Below are 23,013 nucleotides of genomic sequence, written 5' to 3'. Positions count from 1 at the left end.
ATCTTAATAAGAAAATAGCAAGTTTAAAACTTTAGGTGGCTATAAAAAGCCTTTGTCGTTACTTTAGTAGCAGGTGATGTTTACATAGCGTTATATATTTACCCTGAAATGAATATTATTCTCTTTTTTGAAAGTACAATAAGTTCTTTTTTCTTATATGCTTAAGTAAATAGAAAACTCATTGTAACCAGTTTATAGTCTGATTAACGACAGGGGCGTATATACTAACCTTTAAACATTTTTATTAAAACTGTTGGATAAGGTATGCTAAGTAAGATCTGTGATAATTTTTTTACCAATTTTGGATAAAAAAGATATCGATCCTTGATAATATAGTATATTATGTAGGCCTATAGACATTTTAATAAACTATTAGGTCGAAAGAGGGTCATAGTTTGCATTGGCATCTATTTAGTAGAAACGCGAGTGAACTATTTTTTGCGACTTTAATAGTTCCCATGTCATTAAGTTTTGCTTTTCGCAGGACCCTAATTCAATTCCGCCTTAAACCTGAATAACTATTTGTTTTTTGACTTTGCAAACTAAAATGTATCCTTAGCGTTGCGTAGGATTGATTCTAAAAAAAACACAGTTCTAGAGATTACTAGTTGTTTCGCTGTCCACTTAAAAGCTCTTAAAACGAAAAATCATTTATTCTACTCAACCGAACAATATATAAATGCGCGGTCAAATTTTTAAGCAGTACTGAAGTTGACCTGTGATATATTACTTTTGCAGGTTAAGTCATTGTTTTGATTGAGATCTTGTAAATAAGTTGTAATTAAAAATGGATGAAGAGGAACACATTTACGATCTTCCAGCAGAAAATGTAAGTTTGTAGTTCATATGTATTTGGTAAAACCGTTTTTAATGACCAAGAGTAATGGTCATCAGTCACGGTAATTAATAAACCACTAGTGGTGCTATTGTATCAGTTAGCAATAAATACAAATTTTTTTAAGAATTTTCTTTAACAAACTTTATAAAAACTAAACTTTAGTTATTAGTTTATTGTTTTGTAAATTTCTTTTATCAATTAAGACAATATCTTTTCATATTTTTAAATATATTCCTACACAAGTCGGTAATGATTTTAGATCATATATGATAGCTTAGTAAAAACTTTACGTACTTCAGCCTTCAATTTAAACACTTGAAAACTTTTTTTGTTACAATTACTACAAACATGCTCTAGTTATCAATTTAATGTAATACTTTTAACTAGTAGCAACGATTAAACTGTGTAAATTTGTAATTATTTAGTTTAAAGGTTATTAGGGAAAAAATAGTGTTTCTTTAAAAATTTCAAATGTTTTAAATAAATTTTAAATTAAAAGAAGAGAAACAAAAGTATATAAATTAAATAATGTTTTTTTTGGCGAATTTAAAAGTTTTAAAAAAGAGGATAAAATAGCAAGATGGCATTTTTTTCTACTTCTCTCACAAACGAGAGTAATAAGAAAAAGGAAATTATTTTCTCAAGTAAATGGTTGCAAATTTGCATAACTTGCAAGGGTTTTTAGTTAAAACTGATGTAATAGGATTTTAAAGTCTGTAATATTATAAACAGGCCAATTAAATATCAATATAAGGGATTTATTTTACTATTGTTGTATTGCAATAAACAATAAGCTTTTTAAATTAACAGACAGACACTGCATTATGCTGTTAATTTATTAAGGAAATAGCTATACGTTTTAATAAAAAAAATAAAGGGTCAGGTCAATTACATGCCATACATAAACTTATTTAATAAACTAAATAAGTGTAAAAATTAACCACTTTTTATTTTTTTTTAATCTCTGTTAAACAGGGAATTAGTTCGGTTGATGACGTTGACCTAAATTCAGAAGAAAACCATTATCAGACTGAAGACCAAGATTATCTTCATCATTACGAGGAGACTCCACCACAATTACCCCCTCCCCCAGAAGAGCACAAATACGACTTCGATCAAGAGTCGGTAACATCTGAAGCGAGTGCAAAAGACGGTAACCAATCAGATCAAAGCAGCACACGATCATTGGGCAGCATGGCAGACCAAATTGTAGATGGTGTCAAGCATCTAAAAACAGATGACGTAAGAAAATTAATATTATATTTAACGTGTTTCACTTTTGTTTTTTTAGTTTCCAAGGGTCACATAAACTCATAAATATTATCTTTGTCGTTTATTTTTTTGACACTTCTAACAAAAAAATACAGTTTAAAGATATAACTACCTTATAGTATAAAAAATAAGGTATATAACTAAAATGCGTTTAAGAAAAAAATCCGAAATTTATTATATATACTTAAATTAGTTTGCGATTGCATAAATAGGAAGAGGAATGTACTGAAAATGAAATCAGAACATTTAATGAAGAAGGCATTGAAACCGAAAAGCGAGCCTTTCTTTTTGTTAAGGTTTAGGCTTGCCCCTTTGTTTTGCGATTTTTGTTAAAAACCAAATTTAAGTTAACTAACATTGATTTTAGTTGCCTACGGTGTAAAAAACTGTTTTGGAGGATTTTTTTTTGTTAAAAACAAAATTGCCATATTTTTACCTGTACCACTTTTGTTTTAAATAGAACAAGAATGCAACAAAACTTTGAAATTAGGTGAAACTGCCAAAAAAACTATTATTTTTATTTTTTTTTATGATTTTATTCCAATCTGAAAAAGGCTAATTTATATTGAGTACAAATAAAGTGATTGTACTTTTTAGTTATTTATTTTTTATTTTTTTATTTTATTTTTGCATGCTTGAAATAGTCAAAATCCGTGGACAAAAGCAACAAAGTGGTAAATGGCGATGCAGACGCTAATGGTAAAAAAGAGGCTTATATTACACTATTTGTAAAGGTAAGTTGCATGAATTTAAAATACATTTTAATATCTTAAATTACATCATCAATTGTTATATATTTAGGCTAGAATAATATCAAATGCACATATACTAACTATATTTCAAGTTTTTTTTTAACCAGGGTTAAAATACTGCTAAAACATATTATATGAAATTGTATGCACCTCTTTTAGATTAGTGTTACTAGATTTATAATATTGTTTGTATTTAATAATTATTAGTATTACACTTACATTTTCAAAGATTATAATTAAGAGTGGGTCTTTGAATTACAAATTTTAATGTTTATTTATAAGGGATCATGTGTTGCATACTTCTTTAATATAAAAATCTATAAGCTAAAAGCTTTTAACAATTGTGGTTTTACTGTTAAGTAAAGAATAAAAGTAAACGAAAATTAGAGTGGCAAAGACGTACTTAGTATAACAATACTCCGAAATACTACGTTTTATTGTTATCTTTTCATACTCTGTTTGATGCTTTTGTGTTATAAATTTGTGGACTTAAATAGTTAAGTTTTTCTATTATAACAAAAAAACAGTGGGCCCATAATAACAGTAATTGCTGAATTTTAGCGAATTTGTAAAACTGGGCGAGAAGATAGACGGGTTGCAAACATGGGCGTCGATCCAAAAATTTTTTTTACTAATGTTAAGGGTGCCAAAAAAAGTAACGTATTTTCTAAAAAAAAAACGTTTTAAAGTGCTCATAATTGGTTTAGCTTTTCTAAAATAGACTCTAAATAGTCTTAATCTTAATGTTCGCAACGATAGCAGACCACGTTGGTTTTTAACCAACGGAAGTACAATTATTACGTAAAATAAGGCACCATACAATCGTTATTTGTTTCGCAATAATTCCAGTTTTACACAATCTACAACGTGGCACGCAGAAAATGCCATTTTGATTAACATTTGTTAAGTACTTGGCGACATTCCAAGTATTTATTATCGTGAAATTTTTTAGATCGCGTATATAACTATCCGTTTTTACACCAAAAATGCAAAATTTTGCAAATATTCTAGGGGTGCCACACATATTCAGCACTTGATAAAATTAAAAGTGGGGGTGCATGCACCCCCAGGATCGACGCCAGTGGTTGCAAATAGGTATTCGCTAACGTAATTTTCCTGTTTACTAAAGGTTGCTAAATAATAGATTTACGACAGTGCGCGCAATCTTTTAGGCGTTGTCTTATTACGCATTACGAACCTTAGTTAAACCTTTAATAAATATAAGGCACAACATAATTTTACTCTAGAAACAAATAAAACTAAGTAATATATAAGTTTTATGAATAATTTAAATATGGACTCTTACCTTATTGATTTTTTGGTTGTTGTTGAGATAAATGGAGACCTATTCATCTTGATTGCGACTTTTTATTGGTCTTTTTACATGATTAATCATGTTAAACATCACATTTCTTTTCTTCTCCGCGTAATGTCAGCAAATAGTGACATCGCCCGGCTTAATAATTTACCAATATTTTAAAATATACGCCTTTCATCCAATACTGCGACGACTAACTCGCACACTAAACTTCTTTGAATTAATATCACGCTAAATTAGGTACTTGAAAGAAGCTGTATTTAGTAACTTAATTTTAGCAGGTCTATAAATTGTAACTGTTCGTCGGGCTAAGCTTTGGTCATGACTTAAAACCTCAGTTAATTCGTTTTTAGCATAAAATCGCGCCTATGTGCCACATTGTCGACTGTCAGGAAGCAATTACCGGTTCAGTCAAGGTCCATTTAGTTGTCAGTGCAAATATTTTTTTGACTGTTTCTCGTGTAAAATACTTTATAATGCTGAACATTCTGCTCTGTGAGGTCATAATTTAATTTTTGTTGCGCGGCAAAATATGTTCGCTTGCGCACCTATACTTCTATATCGGTTTATAACAAGCATCGTAGCCTTAGGCGTAAAATAATTAGATAGCAGGCAAAAATGTGTTCAAGAGTATTGTAAACTCACAAGCAATGAAGTTATGCGTAGGAAAATTATAGCAGAAAACCAGTAATTACGTAAAAATGGCCAGCATCAAGTTACCGTATAGGCAGTGAAGCGAAGTACGAAATTCGGACTAATAGATTTTTAACCTTATTTTAGTTGAAAATGTAGAATTTAAATTCAATGAACATTGCGTTATTGTACTGTTCTAATAGAAAGCTTACTAAACGATAAAACGGAGGAAAAATTGGTATAAAGAAAGGGTGGGCACAATTTTGTACAGTTTTTTTTCTAAATCTGAACAATTTGAAAATGTCAGCAATTAGCGTAAAAGTTTTTTCATGTATTTCCTTTTTGAAATGTAAACAAAATGCTTTGTCAGTTTTCAAGGCATTTTAATAATTCACTAGACTTTAAAGCTCAAGCATGTTTTGCAGCAAGCCATCAGGACAATTAGTTACTTTTCTTACAAAAAAAAATTTAAAAAAGTGAAACAATTTGTCTGGTCTAAAAGGTTATGTGTTATATCAGCAGAATTAATTTTAGTTTTTAAAAAAATCACGTTTTCATATTTTTAAGAGCTCAAAACTAGGTCAAACAATTACCTTTGGAATATATAGTACATTTTTTGTTAAATTATGTCACAAGAAGATCATTCACGTGAAGTGGTTCCCCCACATGCACCGGAACCAGAAGCTTCTGAAAGAAAACATGTCATTAATTTATTCGTAAAGGTATTGGATTTTTATTACTGTTGCAAAATTGTGGAATTTTAAGTTGTTAAATTTGTTACGAAGTTCAAAATTGATTTGTTAAGCTTGTTTTAAAGAACATGCTTTTCACATGTCGTTTAAAATCTGTACAGACTCACATTTAGATAAGTAACCGTTTTTTTTAACAAATTAGTAAATTAATTTAGGTAAAGGTGAGCAAAAGGGTCATAAATTTGCGTGGTAACATATGTGCAAGTTTTTTTAATTAACTTAACCTAATTTAAAGCACAGTCATAGCAGATATAGAGCAGAACGCAAAATTTGTTTACTTAATTGTTAGTTGCGCAGTGGGCGCGGCTTTTTTCACTATTTATTTTGAGTGGTCAGTTATCCACCGTACGTATTACCGAAATTCCTTATTAAGCAAATATTTCTTTTATTAGTTAGCATTCTCTGGATTTTATTGTGAGTTTTGCTCAGAATTCTATAGGTTTTAGCCCGCAATTCTGTTCCTATATATATAGCTCTTTTTTGTTTTATTAAAAAGGAAACATATAAACAAAACATGCGTGCTTGTTGTTTTAAGCCTAAACAACTAACTTTAAAAACAATAAGGCTTTAAAATTTGTTATCTTGAAAAATATTTTTCCAGTCTTTTCTAGGCTGTTCGTTCGGAATGTTTGTTTTTCGTTACTCTCTGTCTCTTGCTAACCGCTGAAAAGTTTTTGTTGGGTTGCTATGTAATAAACTAATATACTGACTTCTGTTGTTTATCAAGTGTACTTTAAATTGTTTTAAAGGGGAGTTTTGTGGATTGAAAAAACACTATGGTATGAGTTTTGTCATAAGCAACATTTCCAACTTGAAGTTTTGCAGATCTTTGACAGTTAACTGGGGAATTTTGGAGTAAAAAATGTTTCAGATTACAATTGTAAACCAACGCTTTAAATGTAAACTTGTCTTTAGTATGTATATTTTATATGCTACACAATATCAAGAATTTGTTAATACTTCACCTATGTTTGAAACATTATCATTTTCTTTGTCTTCATGCAAAAGTTAAAATTTTAAATACCCAGACTTTTATGGCATTCTGCTTTTATTACCCTGTTATCGCTGTCGTTTGGCATTTTAACCGGATACGCGATATGTATTATCACTACTTGCTAGTTGTTGATGACTTGGAAATATTTAAAATTTACTAACCCAGCTGAGTGATTGAATTTAAAATGACTTCTTGATGCGTATTGATTTTCAGTCAATGGTTTAATAGTCTTGACTTACTCAACCCTTTATCTACAACCTTATTGTCTTTGTGTTTGATTTAATAAGGTAATTTTGACCTTGGTTGTGCATGGGTTTGGAATTCCCAAAAGTCGTTCTCAAGGGATTTTAAAGGCTTTACAACGCATTTTCGCCAGCTTGTTTTGTAGTTGAAAATGTATGTGGTATTTTATTTGCTGTTTACGAAAAAAAAACACCAAAAAAGAATTCAAATATGCTGTTCGTTACGTTATGGCCTCTACATATGTAGGACAAAGCTGCATTATGTTGCATTGCAATTTACAGTATATCGAAAGAGCACTATTAGTAATAAAATTATTTATCACATTTTGATGACGTAGGTTGTATGTTTCATCCCACAGGAAAATAACACTGCGTAACTATATCAGCATACACAAAATCAGCAACTAAAAAGGTGTATTATCCAATCAGATATAATACAAACTTTGCTCAATTTTTGGGATACAGCATTAGATAAATATAATTTCACGAATTTATTTTTTGGAACCGATTATATAAGTTTTAAATATGTTAATTATTACAACGCTTACTATTCTGAAAAAAAGGGAGATTTTTACATATTGTCTTAAGCATGTAGGCTGCTAGCCACTCTTTCCGCATTCGATTACTTTATCAGTCTTTTTTTATGACCTAATAAATAATTAATGTGACTACATGCTGTATCTCATGCGATAACGCAATTAGATCTATGCTATGCTACACTATTATTAAAGTAGTAATGTTACAATAATAAAACAAAAACAATTGTATACACATATTTTTGAAATTGACAAATGTAAATATTCAATTTAAAACAAAAATGCTTTTAAACTTTTTACTTAAAATTGTGTGTGTTGTGCGCAGATCCTAATTTAAGATGAGAGCTTTAATTAAATAATTTTATTATGCGATAAATCACACAAAAATTTACTAGATATCGTAAATAAAAATAAAATTTTATGGGCTGCACGTTCTTAACAATTTGTTAAATTTAGATTATGATTGCAAAACAATGTTACATTATTGGATTGGATAATCTTAGTAAAGTGTGACTTTATAAGCATATTTATAGTCTGTTTTGCTTTAGTTTAAGTTAAATTAGCTTTAAAACTGAGCTTTTTTGCGGTCAGTGTAGCGTACCGTCGTGACTAAATTCTTTGTCGTAATAACAAGTGACGTCATCACCTTGTTTTTTTGAAGGGCGTAATAGCTGCTAGTTAGTTTCTTAATACCGCGTAAATGAAATATAATATTGTAATGTGTTAAAAATAGAAAGACTTTTCGTCCTACTAAAGATGTAGGTGTTAAAATTTAATTTTTTATTTTGTGCTTGTTATGTCAGCTTATATATCACTCTTTACTTTCTTTATTATCAGCAACAATTTCCCAGTTTTTTGTTAAACGCCATTTTAATTAAATATAACAAAGTGAAATTGTTAAGTGTTGAAATTAGCCCGAAATGTGCTTGATGTGGTAAAACCGTATCAAGTATTTCTTTATCACCCCACCTAATTATACAAACACTAAACCGCGTACGGTTAATTCGTTCGCTGAAATTCCAACATTGTAAATGTTGTGTCTAAACTTGGAAATTGAGCTTATATAGTCGACCTCTCTCCTATTTCGAGGTTACTTAATGTTGACACAGGGCTAAACATGTCCAAAAACTAAGCTATGGCCTTTTTTATAATGGGTTTAAATCGAGTGTGAATATAATCTCAAATGTTATTTGTTCTCTCGTTTTTAATAGCCATTCATGCTGTTTGTGTAAAGTAATGTACACACACCACCAGTTGGATAGAAGTATAAAATATCTTTTAAATGCAAACAAAAAACATTTTAGTTTTTTTTCTATTTTATAATTTAAGCATATAAAAAAGTAGAAAATTTTATTTTACCATAAAACTTGCAAAAAAAATACAAATTATTTTAAAAACAATAGTTATAAGGTTGCATTGAACTTTATTTATGTTTGCATGTAGGAATTGTGTTGTTTGCAATTGACTGTTAACACTAATAAACATTGTTTTATTACTAAACCACTTCTTTTTATTATTTAGTTTTGTAAAAGTAATATATAAATAATTAAAGTTAGTATATACTTAATATTTATTATATGTATCTGAGTAATTACTTAACATATACAGACGATAACACTAATGCCTGTTAAACAATAAATCTAAAACAAACATATTAGTCACTTCCTCTAAAATGTGTAATCTTTTATTTGATATTTTAGGCTGGTTCTGATAAGGAATGTATTGGCTGCTGTCCCTTTTCCCAGCGATTGTTTATGATGTTGTGGCTGAAAGGTGTAGTTTTTAACGTAACTACGGTGGATAAGACCTCGTAAGATATAATATTGTTTTAAATAGTCAATAAAATTACTCTTAAGAATGATTTTTTTTCAAATATTGAAATTTTCTTTTTAAATATTGCTTTTTATTGTCTTTTTGTATTAAATCATTTTAAATTCAAATGCTTGTAAATGTAAATTTTATTTTTTCAATCTCCTACTGAATTTGATTTCAAGGCTATTGGCACTAAAGCCTTTAACTGATTTCTTATTAAATATTGTCCTATTTTTAACATAACACACACCATATTTTGTACTGTATGCATTTTAAATTGTTTTAAATACTAAATTGAATGTGGAACATAACCATTTCATTTGTTGTTCATTAAAAAAATGTTGTTAATTTTAAGAAAACCAAAAGTTATGGAAGAACTTGCAAGCGGTAGTTCTCCACCCTTTCTGTTGTTTAACCAGGAGGTGTTGACAGACGTTCAAAAATGTGAACAATACATCGATGAGGAATTGTCACCCCCACGCTACCCCATTCTTGCATGCAAACACAACCAAAGCAAGACCATTGGGCAGGACATTTTCTTGAAATTTTCTCGCTTTGTTAAATTTAATGGAAACAAGAATGACCCCAAATTTAAACGTAAGATTTTGTTTCATTGTCACAGTTTGCATAATCTTTCTAAACTAATGTATTAATTTAGCTAGAATTAACAACATATCAACACAAATTTTTGTAAAATTATTAAATGTAAAATTATTAACTTATTAAATTATAAACTAACCTTGATTTGTTACAATGTTATATTTGACCACAGAACACGAAAATGCTCTAAACAAGTCTCTAAAAGTACTTAATGATTACCTTAACGAGCCCCTTGATGATGAAATAGATGAGGGTGATGACAGTGATGAGGCACAAGTGTCACAACGTCCGTTTATTGATGGTGACAAGATGACTATTGCTGACTGCAATATGCTACCAAAATTAAACATGATCAGGGTAGGAAACATTTTTAAAAGCTAAACCAATTTCTTTTAAGTTTTATTATTTAAACTAATTTTTTATAACCTGAAATTTCAAGTTGTTAAAATGTCTAATTTTGTTTTACTTTTAATTATATTTTAAATATTTTATTATTTTCAACCACATTTAAATTTTTTTTAAATCGTAGGTTACCGGAGAACACATGCTAAACTATCACATACCAGAAGAATTTAAAGGAATCCATCGCTATCTTAAGGCAGCTGATGAAGTTTCCTTGTTCAAGGACACATGTCCTGCTGATCGTGAGATAGTGTGGACATACGGAGGTCGAATGAAGAAAGGCCATAAATAAACAACTGAAATAATATTCGATTCTTGCTTTTATGGCAATTAAGCCTGCCTGGACAATATAACAAAGTATAATTCTTCGAACATCTTTATAAACTTTCAATTAGAACGAAAACAGTATTTTTAAAATGTAATTATTTTTATTGTATTCGAGTGTAAGGTTATATTGAGATAGTTTATATATTCTGTGCATCAAAGTTATGCGGTGCTCAAAAAAAATGTAAAAATATGTATACCAATAAAAAAATTTATTTCATTCTGTAACTATAACAGTGTAGTTTATATAAACCTTACCAAAAAGTTTAAATTTTTTGCAACGATTTGGCAATATACCTAAAATTACATTTTATGTTATTTATAAAATTAATCACAATACATAATAATAGCATTTTACAAAATTATTTTTAATTTTATGGCAGTTTTTATTTGTTTTATCTTCTTTTTTCAGTAATTTGCTTGCTTGTTATTATATCATAGCTTGGATAAATGCAAATTTTTAGCAATTGTAATTAATCATGTGAATTCGTGTAACTTTTGTGTATTAATTTAAGCTGATTTGAAATATATTTCAGATATTTTATTAAATAATCCTAAATAATTATTTTTTCATTTAATTTGAATTATTTTTTGCCTGTAATTGAGTTTCTATTCAGCTAATGTTATTCTGTAATTAGCCTGTGGTATCCTAACACATTATTATGCTTTATTGTTTTATTATACATATTATTGTATTATAAAATTAAGCTTAATTGCTTTTATTGTGTTTAATAAATGCGTGTAATGAAAGCTATATTATTCACATGACATAAAATTTTATTTGCAAGACAACAACATTTCAAGCTCATAAATTGAAAAATAAAATTATAAAATGCTTTTGTGTTAGAAATTTAAATCTATTTAGTGTTTCAAATTTTAGTTTTTTTTTGTGGGTGATTTACCTGGATTTTATGATAAATTGCGTTGTATTTTGACAAACCTGATTAAAGAACAAAAAATTAAAACTAGTTTTTCTTAATACTATTTTATTTTTGGTAGGTTACAGTTTTTGTTGAATACATTTTAGTGTATTTAAAATACTTGATGAAAGATAGGCTATCATTTTGGTTGTTAGTTTTTAAATGAAAATGTATAACTATATATAAAACGAATTAGAATTGGGTGGAAATAAAGCAAATACTGATTTATCGGTTGGTCGTCCATTTTATATAATTATAAAGTATATAAATAAAGATATTAAACACTACGAGGAATTTAAAATGTCTAACGACCAATGATTGTTAATGGTTTTATAAATGGTAGATGGCTATTATATTAAAAGTTATGGCACTTGCCACTAAACTTTTGTTAGTTATCACACCTCCGCCTTTTCATTTTCTGCAAGGTTTTTAAAAACAATTTTTTGAAGTTTTATTTATTTTTTTCGGTCAGCGATTGTTATTTACAGAAAATGCTAATTTTTTAAAATTAATATATATCAGTCTATTAATAATTTATTTGTAATTGTACTTTTTATAAAAGTTGTTTATTTTAATGATTTTGTTTTAAATTGTAATAGAAGAACAGCTAATAAATTATAGGACGAAAAAAGTTTAAAATTTAATATTGGAACACGTCGCATATCAACCCTTTTAAATTTGGCATAAGCTATGAAACACAAACTGATTTAATTATTCAAAAGTTATTGTTGGTGCATGAAAATGAATTTAAAATAGCACCAACTAAAAAGTAAATTATCAAGAAAAGCTTTGGTAATTATCACGAAACCTTAGACAGTTAGAATATGGAATACCCCAACAATGAAACTTCAATGTTTGAACCTACCAATTTTAGTAAGTGTAAAGGGATTAATAAATTTTTTTATTATTTTTTTTTTGCAAAAAATTTAAATAAAAGTAAGTTATTTTTGAGCCAAATAAACAGTAATTTTCACTTAATTTCAAGCAACATGTGATTTTTAAATCTTTTTATAGTGTATTTTTATAAATTTTAGTATGTTTTTTCTTACAACTATAAATTTTAAAAACACAAAGGCAATAAAATATAATTTTTATAAAACTTAATTCGTTTTTATTAAGTAACACTAATAAGAGTATTTATTTGATTTTATTATCACAGTTAACAGTGCGCTAACTGGTGACCTACCTTCTTTTGGAATTGCTAAAGAATCGAAGTTTCAACAGTTGATGCAGAGGAATCAGGATGCAGGGGATGCAGTGCAGCATCCAAATCATATGTTTACTCCTCAAGATATGATGAACATGAACAAGTTTGACACTTCTCTTTCTGTGGAGGCTAAAGCTTTCAGGCCAACAACTGGTAAACTTATGATAATGTTAACATATTTTTTAATAACTAGTATAACTAGTAGATGATTATCCCTAAAAAAATTTAAAATCGAAAATTAAAAAAATGTAAGAATCGTTAAAATTAGCAGAAACAATTGTTTAGAATACATTTTATGGTACCGTAAAAGTATGAAGAAATTAGGCGAAAAACTTAATGATTTTGTTCAAGGAATGTAAACTGCAAGTCATCCCATTTTTTACTTATTTTAAAAAAATAAAAAAAATTGAACCCCAATGTCAATTTTTAGGCAATCAATTTCCACCACCTACCATGCCAAATCAACTGAGTCAACAATTTGAAAACATGGATTTGTCTGCAAATGCTGGTAAAAATATTTTATTTATTTAATTTTCTATTCAGAACATAAGTTTTATGCAAATTCTTAAAATTTTATGCAAATTCCTGAAGTTTTATGCAAATTTCTAAAATGCCTCATAGTTTGTTGGGCAGTAGTTGCGTGTAATAAAATAAATTGTAGTTTAAATGCAAATTATTGCCAACAGGAACGCTGCCACCAGGTAACATGGTTCCGCCATTCCTTCCAAGCACTCAACCAAACCCAACAGCAAACGAGTTTATTCCAAGAAACATGTCTGCTCCGATGTTAAACCAAAACGGGGGTTTTCCTGAGTTTATACCAAAACGACCTCCTAGTCGGATAAATGGAATCCAACAACCCCAGCAACAGGTACTAAAGTAAAAGTATTGTTAAATTATACTAGAATAATGAAAGTAATTAAAGTTTTAAAATAATTTTTTGTTGATTGCACTAGTAGTTGTAGTGTTATGCAATTCTTTTTGTAGACTGGATATATTGCTTTAAACAAAAGTTTTTGTATTATTTACGTTAAATATGTAAACTTTTGGTTAAATCTATTTATCTATTTTTTGTGCTAAAATTTTAAAAGTTCGAAATGTTTTTTGGAGGTTAAAAATGTTAAGTCTACATTTTAAAAATTATATAGGTTATTAGTCTACAATGTGATAAATTTTATTTAATTTTAAAAAAGGTGGGGTTTATGCCCCAGGGGAACACTTTTATTGCCCCTCCACTTGGGCCCCAAGGTAATGGGGGAAATCCTGAGCCCCAAGGCACCAGAATGAGTCAGCAGTTGCCAAATAATCCTGTGTCGTCAATTATGGAATTTATACCAGGTATATCTAGGTTTTGATAACCTAACTAACTATATTACTTTGATTATTTTTTTGCATTAGTTGAACAATATATTGATTATATACTTTTTTAATTAAATGTATTTTTAGTTGAGATACCTTTTTCATTTAACCACAATGTATTTATTATTTTGCTAAATATAAGTGTAGTACTTAATTGGAAAATTGGTAATTTCAACTAGTTTATTTTGATGGCACTCAACTTTAAGTTTAACTCGAATGAGAAACATTGTTTATTTTTTATCCACAACTACTGTTTATATGTGAAATAAAAAATGAAAACAATAAGACATATGTCAAAAACTGATAATTATAAATTAGATAGTAACATCAGTATTATGGCTTGTATCCAAATTTTAGTAAATTAATTTAATTAAGTTTTTTCGTATTAATTATTTTTGTAATATTTTTTACTTTCACTTTTGTATTTATTTGTTTACTATTGGTTTGCAAAAATTATTTCTTATTATCAAGTTTGTTTGTTATTTATACCTTTATTAACCCAATTTATTTGATGGTTTTTAAAACACAATTTTAAATTGTTAATTTTACAATTTGTTAAATTGCAAATTCAAAATTAAGTTCATGTCCTCCTTTTTAAAGGAGGAAGCCATGTACCTGTTCAAGCATCCGGAATGGAGCCAAGATTATCAGTATCTTCTGTTTTTACTTCTCCACAATCTCAAAACAATTCTTCTACTTACTTTACTGGGGACAGCAGTACTCCTCAGACTGCTAGCTCTGTTGGAGGTCATATACTATTTTTTTTGTTATATACAGACTTTAACACCTAATACAAATTTTTATTAACCTACGGCCCCATATTTTTCATCTTTTTTATTAAACTCCTTTTTTTAGGTAATTTTTTTAGTATTTTAGTTATATATATATATATAGTCCTTAGTCAAAAAATATTTTTTGTAAGAAGGTCAAAGGTTAAACTTGGCAGTAAAGCGAAGAGCAGGCAGTAGAGATTTAAAGCAAAGTTTTAGATTTATTGAAGAATCTGTGCAAAGGCTTTTTAACAAAAGAAATGTTAGAAAAATCAGTGGTTTGTAGCATTTAAACTAGGAATTTTAAGAATTCTAAAATGAGCCAATAAACTAATACCATTTACAGTTTTTAGTCTTAAGTTTTTAGTGAATAGATGTTGTTTAAAGTGTTGTTTATATTTTCTAGTTAACATAAAGTAAAAAATAACCTCAAGTTTTTTTGTCAAAATTTTATTTTAGCTTTTTCTACACCTGGAACTTCGTCCCCTTTTCCACCCCGCCCTGCTATGGATTCCCTAACCAGTAACCTTGCTACACCTGAGCGAACATCACCTCTGCTTACCAGAAGAATGAACACTCACAGAAGCTCTCCCTCAATTCCTCCCATTTCAACCGGGGGAAACATTGATCAAATCAGTAAGTGCTAGAATGTAAACTAAGTGATTTGTGTTTTTTTTTTAACCCGTGTTGTCTTGGGATATTATAAACTGGAATTGCCTAATAATTATGCTGCTGATTGAGTGCTGGCTCAGTCAGAGTAGTTCATACCTTTATAGCGCCTAATCCAAGGGCGCTACAGCATAAGAGCAGTAGTGATTGAACCCAGAACCTCATGTAGTGTAGCGAATGTTCCGACCATTACACAACGCTGTCAGTTCTACATTTTTAATGTACTATAATTGTTGAAAAGGATTTATGTTTTTAAATTCCACTTCAAATAATGCCTTTTATTTATTTTATTTTTTTTGACAAATAATATTTAATTACACTTGTATTTAAGTTAGCCTTTAGCATTCGAACTTATACAGGTTTATACAGGTTTAGTTGTTAATTGCAATGTTTAAAACTTTTTAAATAGGGATATCCAAATAAATCAGTTTTATTTTTTTGTTTTTAGATTTGGCACAACAGCCTTACAGTGAAGGTGAAACAAGTATACAACCACCAATGGCACAAGAAAATGGAGGAACAACTTATTTTTTTACGCAAAAGTCATCCAGACAAAATATTTCAGTGGTATGTAATTTAAATGATTTTTCTTAAAATAACTGGTATTAAAGTAATTTATTTTATGATACTGTAGCCTACAAATTTTGTTTTCTAGTTAAACAATATAAAAAATTTTTGATTGTATAAGAAATTTTCGAATGTATGAATTTGATGAATGTATATTTTTCAAATGTATAAAAAAACAATCAAATTTTAAATGTATGAAGCACATAATATAAAACATAAATCCTTTATCTTAATATAAACCAAGTATATATTTTTTAATAAGAATAAATTTTAAAAATCTTTTATAAATGATTTTAATCTACAGTAATCTTCACTTTTTGCCACTAGGTTATGCCCTCGTACCACATCTTTCCCGGCTCGCCCCCTAATATCGAGTACATGACATTAAAGGCAAATGCTCCCTCGTTTTTTATGAGCAATGAACTAAGACAAGCAATAATGCAGAAACATGCTCTCACCATGTTGACTGTCGACACTGAACAAGATCCAAGTAAATTGAAGTTAATTTTTTTTTATTTTGGTAAAATTTAAGTTTTTTTATAATTTTAATTATTGGTTCAGAAGTTAAACCATTGTGTATATTTACTTTACATCTATTTCAATTATCAAATTCTGTGTTTATTTTCAGCCAAAATTTTATTAGAAATTAATTTTCAAGTTTATCTAGGAAAAATTATTGCATTTAAAAAAAAAGGAAATAAGTTGCTATGCATTGCATGACTAAAAATGTACTACATCATTTTAAAACAAAAAATTTTAGTAACAAAAATTATGTAAAAATTTGTTATAAATTTTAACAAAGTTATAAATTTTTCTTTTTTGATAGGCATACCAGCTCAAGTTGACAACTACCACTGTTTATTTCCGCTCGAACCTGCCCCAGAAAATCCACTCCAAAAATCCAGCACATTTGGATTTATAACCTCGTGTTACAAGGCCATAAAGCATAAGGATGGCCTGCCTTATTGCCTGCGTAGAATACATGGTGAATTTACAATTTAAATATTAATTTTTCTGTTAAATATTAATTTTTCTGTTATTCAAAAAAACAAGAACTTAAAATTTATTATTAAATATTTTTAAAAAATTTAGTATTAAGCAGCTAGTTTACTCACATTAAACAAATTAGACATGTTTAAATTATATTTATATATACTAAATTAGAAAAAAATTATCTCATTTAAATCCTATTTAAGATAAGCCATCTAAATAATTAAACAACTCTTTCAAAGATTATGTTAACTTTCTTTGATATACTATTGTCAAATTTTTTTTCTTGAGTTTAACTAAAAATCTAATATTTTCTACCAATTATTACAATTTTGTTCTTTAAAAGGATTTCGTCAGTTTAATGAAAAGTGTATGGTCCTTGTTGAAATGTGGAAGAAGTTACAACATGGTAACGTGGTTCAACTGAGGGAAGTTTTTACTTCTAAAGCATTCGGAGAACATTGTAGGAAAACATATTTTCAAAAAATTGTCAATTTTAAAAAAAAATTGTCTTGATATGCACTATATATTTTAGAAATTAAGACTCAACAAAAATATGTATTACAATAATTTCTATTTACTAGAGTTTTAAAATAAATGATACTAAGGTTTATAAAAAAATGTTATCATATTTATGCTAACTAGTTTAAGCCTACAATTACACAAAATTGATTAATGTTAATACATTCTTAAACCATTAAATTTAAATTTATTGTAACATAGGATTATACCACAGTTGTTAATTCATGTTAATTTTTTTAGCTTTAGTTTTTGCCCATGATTACCATGCTGGTGCAGAAACGATGATGTCACGACATTTTCAAAATCCAAATAATAATTTCGCTTCAAAAACAAAATGGAATGGTGGAACAGCAAGGCAAAATGCAGGTAAAATGTATTTAATTTTGTATTCCAAATAAAAAAAAAATTTAAAGTTTTTTTAAAAAAAACATAAAACAACTTTGTAAGGCATTTTTTAAAAGCCACACAAAGAAAAAGAATTTTTTCTTAAAAAAACAGAACTTTATATTTTTCAAACAAAACTTGACCAAATATTTGACACTTTTTTTTAAATTCTTTAATAAGGTGGGTATTTTTTCAGGATTATTACCAGAAAGTTTAATATGGACATATGTGGTTCAACTTACTTCTGCACTAAGATGTATCCACACAGCTGGGTTGGCTTGTAGAGTTCTGGATCCAACTAAGATTGTGATCACTGACAAGTCCCGGTAAAAAACTAACGAAAATATTCTAAGTTTAACATAAATCAATTTTTTTTTTTTTTGATTAGGATATATAATATAACCTGTAACTTTCTGCTGTTATTTGTAATATATGTACTGATAACAAATAAATACCTAAAATAAATCTTAAAATGCATGATAAGCTTTCTTTCTTTTTCTGAAATTTAAACATCTTATCACAGTTTGATTGATTTATTTTATAAAATTATGCTTATCAGTATACCTCCATCGAAATATCAAAGTAGGCTCTACTTTAATACGCTGTTTATTAATCATTTTAATTGTAAAGTGTTCGAATTAATGGGGTGGGAATATTTGATGTACTTGGATATGATAACTCACACTCAAACCCAAGAGCTCACATGCAACAATATCAACAAGATGACATGATAGCTCTTGGAAAGGTATTTAATGTTTTTATTGAGGCTCTAGTTTGTTAATAATTTATATCTTAATGAAACTTCAAATAAATCTGTATTTATTAACAACTTATTTTTATTGTCAATTATTTTTTTTAATTATTTTTAAAATAATAAAAAAATGTGTTATTTTTATTTAAAATCCAAACTCGATAACAAATCAACCAAAATTCTAAACTGTTTTTAAAATAATTATACTTTGTTTTAATAATACCAGGTGGTCTTGGCACTTGCTTGCAATTCAGTTTCATCTATTCAGAGAGATAATGTTCACAAATCTATTGATCTTGTTGTCATGAACTATTCCAATGACCTTAAGAACTTGATATTGTAAGTGAAATTGGTTTAGTAATATTGTAATCAGCGGGTAACGCTTTTCATGTATAATAATGTAAATTATTATTGCTGACAAAATTATTCAAAATATAATATAAAAAAAGTTATTTAAAAAAAGTACTCGAGACTTCTATTTAAAGTTTAGGTGTTGAATAATAAAAATTTAATCTATATTAAAATTTTCTGGTTTTACTCACTTTCAGATATTTGCTGACTTCACAACAACGTCCCCACAGCGTAAATGACATCATGCCGATGATCGGGGCAAGATTTTACACTCAACTTGATGCTGCCATGTTAAGATGTGATGTCATTGAAAATGAGTTGGCAAAGGTTTGGTTGGAGAAATCATGGATCTTAAAAGGAAATCTTACTCTTAAATTATTTAGCCTTTATTTAAATCTTTGTTTTTTAAATTAAAAAATAAGGAAGTTGAAAATGGTCGTCTCTTCCGGATGCTTTCCAAACTTGGAGTAATCAATGAGAGGCCTGAATTCGGGATGGAACGTGCTTGGTCGGAAACGGGTGATCGATATCTTCTCAAACTTTTCCGGGATCATCTTTTTCATCAAGTTACGGAGACAGGAGCACCTTGGATTGATCTTGCCCATATTGTACAGTGTCTTAATAAGGTGTGTTAAAAATGAGGTGATGTATAAAATACAAGAGATACAATAACAAAATTTCACACATGTTTACCTTGTATTTATTTTGTATTGGATTTTTTTTGGTGGTTAAGCAAAGCCAGTTTTTGCCAAAAAAATTAATATTTTTGTTAAATGTTTGTCCAGTTGGATGCAGGAGTTCCTGAAAAGTTGTGTTTGATGTCACGCGACGAACAAAACATACTTGTCGTGTCATACCAGGAGCTAAAGAAAGCATTTGGCAAATGCTTCAACGAACTAATCAACAAACCTACTTAAAGTGAACGGAATTTCAGTTCACCCTCAGGTTTTCTTACTTCAGTGCCTTACTTGTGATTTCACTTTAATATTTCCCATCAAAGGTGTGTAAGTAACAGCATAAACTGCATTTTTCGGCCTTGAAACAAAATTGGATTCTGTCTTACATAAAGACACTATGCAGCAACATTGTTGGGGCAATGCCAGTCATATTTTTTTGATTCTACACTTTTCGCTGCTCTGTATGGACCAAAAACTGGTGTTGGCACAGTGATGTACAGAAGGTATTAACATAAGGTATCTGTTAAACATAAGTTTAAGAAATGTTAAATTAAGGTTACCTCATAATAGTTACAAATAAATAACATAGAATGTATAAAAATATAAAACATGGCAGTCAAATTAAATGGTACAATTTGTGAAATTTTAAATGACAAACATTTTATACTTAATACCACTGTCTTACCATGGCCAACTTCTTAAAACGGTGAATGATTTGTTAAAGTGCAATATAACATTCAGATTTGGCAATTTTAATCATGAGTTTTTGGGAAAATGAAAAATTAATATACTACAAATATATAACTTTTCAATTGTTTATAATGTTTGTTTAATTTACAAAAATGAAATCTTTTGTTTTAAATCCATTGCCAATTGTTTAAACTTTGTACTACTAAACAAACAAACATTTTTTCAGTAAAGAATGTATTTTATTTTAGACATTTTCTTTACACAAGCAGCAAGCTTTGTTAGTGCAAAATTATTCAAAAAAATTTTAATTCTGTTTTTAAGAGCTTTTGTCCTTGTTAATAAAAAATTTTTGTTTGTACCATTGCCTGTATAAAACACCATTTTAATTGGGTGGGATTTGTATTTTTGCTGCTTACTTTGTTTATTTGTGTGATGCACTGTTATTCAAACTTTATATTAATAGTTTTACAAATTTTATACACCCCCAACTCCTGCCATAACGTTTTAAAATGGCTCGTTTTAATATTGTAAGCGAGGGGCCACCGTATTTTCTATACTTATCAAGTAGCTTTTTTTGTACTGTAACTGCCTGTAATACATGTTTTAAAGTTGCAGATATGGTACACATTACTTTGGATAAAAGTTTCAGTCGATTAACTTATTGATATATTAAAGTAAGCTTTCAGTTCTTCTAACATTTTTTATTGGTCATTGTTTCTTACAGTTTACATTGCAGATTGTTCGTAATGTTGATATAATAAAATGACAAAGATTTTAAAAAAGCGAGTGATATTTTTAAAATTATAAATTTTTAGTGAATTTTTTAATGTGGAACTTATAACTTTATTACACAAATTGTTTAGAATTTATTTTGCAGAGTTTTTATTTTTGTAATGATGAGAAAATAAAGTAAAGTATTTCGTCTACACATGAACTATTGATTCAATAATATTCGTTCTCAGTTTTTAGAGTGGCTTCATTCCTAGTTTGTGCTCCATCATTAGATGAGGGTCTCCCATTATTTCACTATCTTCACAATCTACATTAATATAAAGGTTAAAGTAAATATAAAAAGGTATGTATGCCAGTTAAAAATTTAACTATCAAAACTGAAGTGCATATTTTTAAATGTGAAAGTTTTAGTTCAATGTTATAAAATTAAACAAAAATTACTTCCAAAAACATCTTGGGGCATAATTGTTTCATCATTTCCACTTAAAATATCTTGGGCAAAATTCGAAGTGGGTAAACAGGGTAACCGCATGACAATTTTATTTACAGCGTTTAATTCCATTTGCATTTTCAATGGAGCAGCAATTCCCTGTAAAGTAAAAACGGTTTGAGTTAAATGCAGCACAAAAAAATTAGTATGTGACAACAAATACAACAAAATAATACCTGAAATAATGTATACCTATGACATAGCATTATGAACAATACTTATATATTTACATATAATACTAAAGGCTAACAAGTTGTTACAATAGTACATTGTTGTATTTTTTCACTTAGGAGACATTGCATTCTTTACAATTTTCTTGTTAAACTCTTACTACTTTTATTTTGATATTTATACCTGGCTTTGTTTAAGCATTGACATATTCATGTTTCTTGACCGAATGTTAAAATCTTTTTCTGATTCTTGTAGGGGGTGATTATACTTCAGTTCACTACGATTAGTTTTTAATCTAAAAACAAAATAATTTTTAACTTTATACAACAGCAATAATTTTTAAAGGTCATGTCGGGTGTTTTTATATTTTAGACTTTTTCCGATTGATATTTAAACACTACAGCATAAATACAGATGTACAACTTATAAATTTATATTTACCCCGTTTTAAGAGAATTTTCAACCCCATATTCACCAGCACTTTCACTTTCGAAAGTTTTAGTTTGAAATTTATCAGTTCTCAACATATTTATTTTAACAGAGTTTGTTCAATTTAAACTGGAATTTATAAAATCTAGGAATAAAGCATGTATTTTAGGGTAACAATGTTATAAAAATAAAACACAAAACTTTTAGTTCCAATGTTAATCAAGTCAATACATAAATTGTGTCTTTATGGGATTCCAATTAAACAATTTATATACATTTTGAAACATGACATTTCAATACAATATGAAATAGTTACCAAAAGAGGAACAACTTTTTTTTAACTAAAATTAAAAAAAGACTTTTGCATTATATTGCACATGATATAATTGTAAAATATAAATTAGATAGAGATTAACCCCAAGCTTGTGTTTTAGCATAATGTAATACAAGTTTACCATCACCACCAAAACAATCATATAAAGAACCAATATCACGGTCGGGCGAAGGAGCAAATGCTTGGTTAACATATAAAAATAAAGATTCGGAAGGTTCACATTTTAGTAATTTACGCATAAATCCAATAACCCATTCAATCGTTTTCGTCGGATCCACTTGCCACTTTTTTTTCTTTAAAATTGGGGCATCTCCAGTTGGTCTAAGTAAAATGTCAATTTTCTTTGGCTTTACTTGTTCCTCGACTACTGGGTCAGGTTTAACAACAGCCTGCGTTTCGTCAACGCTCATTTCCCGATGCAAGTGAGGCTGGTATACTTAAATCTATTTTGTTTTACTTTGTGTTTTGAGAATATGGAAAATGAAAAATTCAGTATCATTAAAGAAATCATGCGTAAAATTGTTT

The 23,013-nt window shown here is 28.4% G+C and overlaps 4 protein-coding genes across 5 annotated transcripts; 2 read left to right on the top strand and 2 right to left on the bottom strand.

Annotated features, from left to right (window-relative positions):
* Positions 1-736: 736 nt before the first annotated feature.
* LOC145749046 (chloride intracellular channel protein 5-like) lies at positions 737-11,324 on the top strand. 2 transcript variants are annotated; one of them, XM_082565005.1, is made up of 7 exons: positions 737-829; positions 1,814-2,080; positions 2,323-2,406; positions 9,038-9,147; positions 9,505-9,746; positions 9,922-10,106; positions 10,279-11,324. In XM_082565005.1, the coding sequence occupies exons 1-7, from the start codon at positions 788-790 to the stop codon at positions 10,441-10,443; spliced, it is 1,095 nt and encodes a 364-aa protein (XP_082421131.1). In that variant the 5' UTR covers positions 737-787; the 3' UTR covers positions 10,444-11,324. The 2 variants fall into 2 exon arrangements, with proteins under 2 accessions (XP_082421131.1, XP_082421130.1); XM_082565004.1 differs by lacking the exon at positions 2,323-2,406 and adding an exon at positions 2,755-2,844 and having other exon boundaries at positions 10,279-11,312.
* Positions 11,325-11,998: 674 nt separating this feature from the next.
* On the top strand, positions 11,999-21,106 carry LOC145740728 (PAN2-PAN3 deadenylation complex subunit pan3-like). Its single transcript, XM_082558557.1, has 18 exons — positions 11,999-12,268; positions 12,555-12,755; positions 13,033-13,110; positions 13,289-13,473; positions 13,796-13,940; positions 14,562-14,708; positions 15,191-15,367; positions 15,849-15,967; positions 16,295-16,457; positions 16,794-16,952; positions 17,304-17,420; positions 17,720-17,845; positions 18,060-18,189; positions 18,494-18,608; positions 18,841-18,953; positions 19,163-19,292; positions 19,388-19,591; positions 19,751-21,106. Exons 1-18 carry the CDS (start codon positions 12,220-12,222, stop codon positions 19,880-19,882), a joined length of 2,490 nt encoding a protein of 829 aa, XP_082414683.1. The 5' UTR covers positions 11,999-12,219; the 3' UTR covers positions 19,883-21,106.
* On the bottom strand, positions 21,005-22,333 carry LOC145740729 (proteasome maturation protein-like). Its single transcript, XM_082558558.1, has 4 exons — positions 22,167-22,333; positions 21,909-22,020; positions 21,506-21,653; positions 21,005-21,371 (listed from the first exon to the last, which is right to left on the bottom strand). Exons 1-4 carry the CDS (start codon positions 22,250-22,252, stop codon positions 21,298-21,300), a joined length of 420 nt encoding a protein of 139 aa, XP_082414684.1. The 5' UTR covers positions 22,253-22,333; the 3' UTR covers positions 21,005-21,297.
* LOC145740730 (ubiquitin-like protein ATG12) lies at positions 22,299-22,955 on the bottom strand. The gene has a single exon (XM_082558559.1). The coding sequence runs from the start codon at positions 22,896-22,898 to the stop codon at positions 22,566-22,568; it is 333 nt and encodes a 110-aa protein (XP_082414685.1). The 5' UTR covers positions 22,899-22,955; the 3' UTR covers positions 22,299-22,565.
* Between the last annotated feature and the right edge of the window lie 58 nt (positions 22,956-23,013).

Source organism: Corella eumyota, chromosome 1, assembly GCF_963082875.1.
Source record: "Corella eumyota chromosome 1, kaCorEumy4.1, whole genome shotgun sequence".
NCBI classification, from domain to species: Eukaryota; Metazoa; Chordata; class Ascidiacea; order Phlebobranchia; family Corellidae; genus Corella; species Corella eumyota.
Note: the sequence above shows the minus strand (reverse complement) of the source record. Positions and strands in the feature narration are given on the sequence as shown.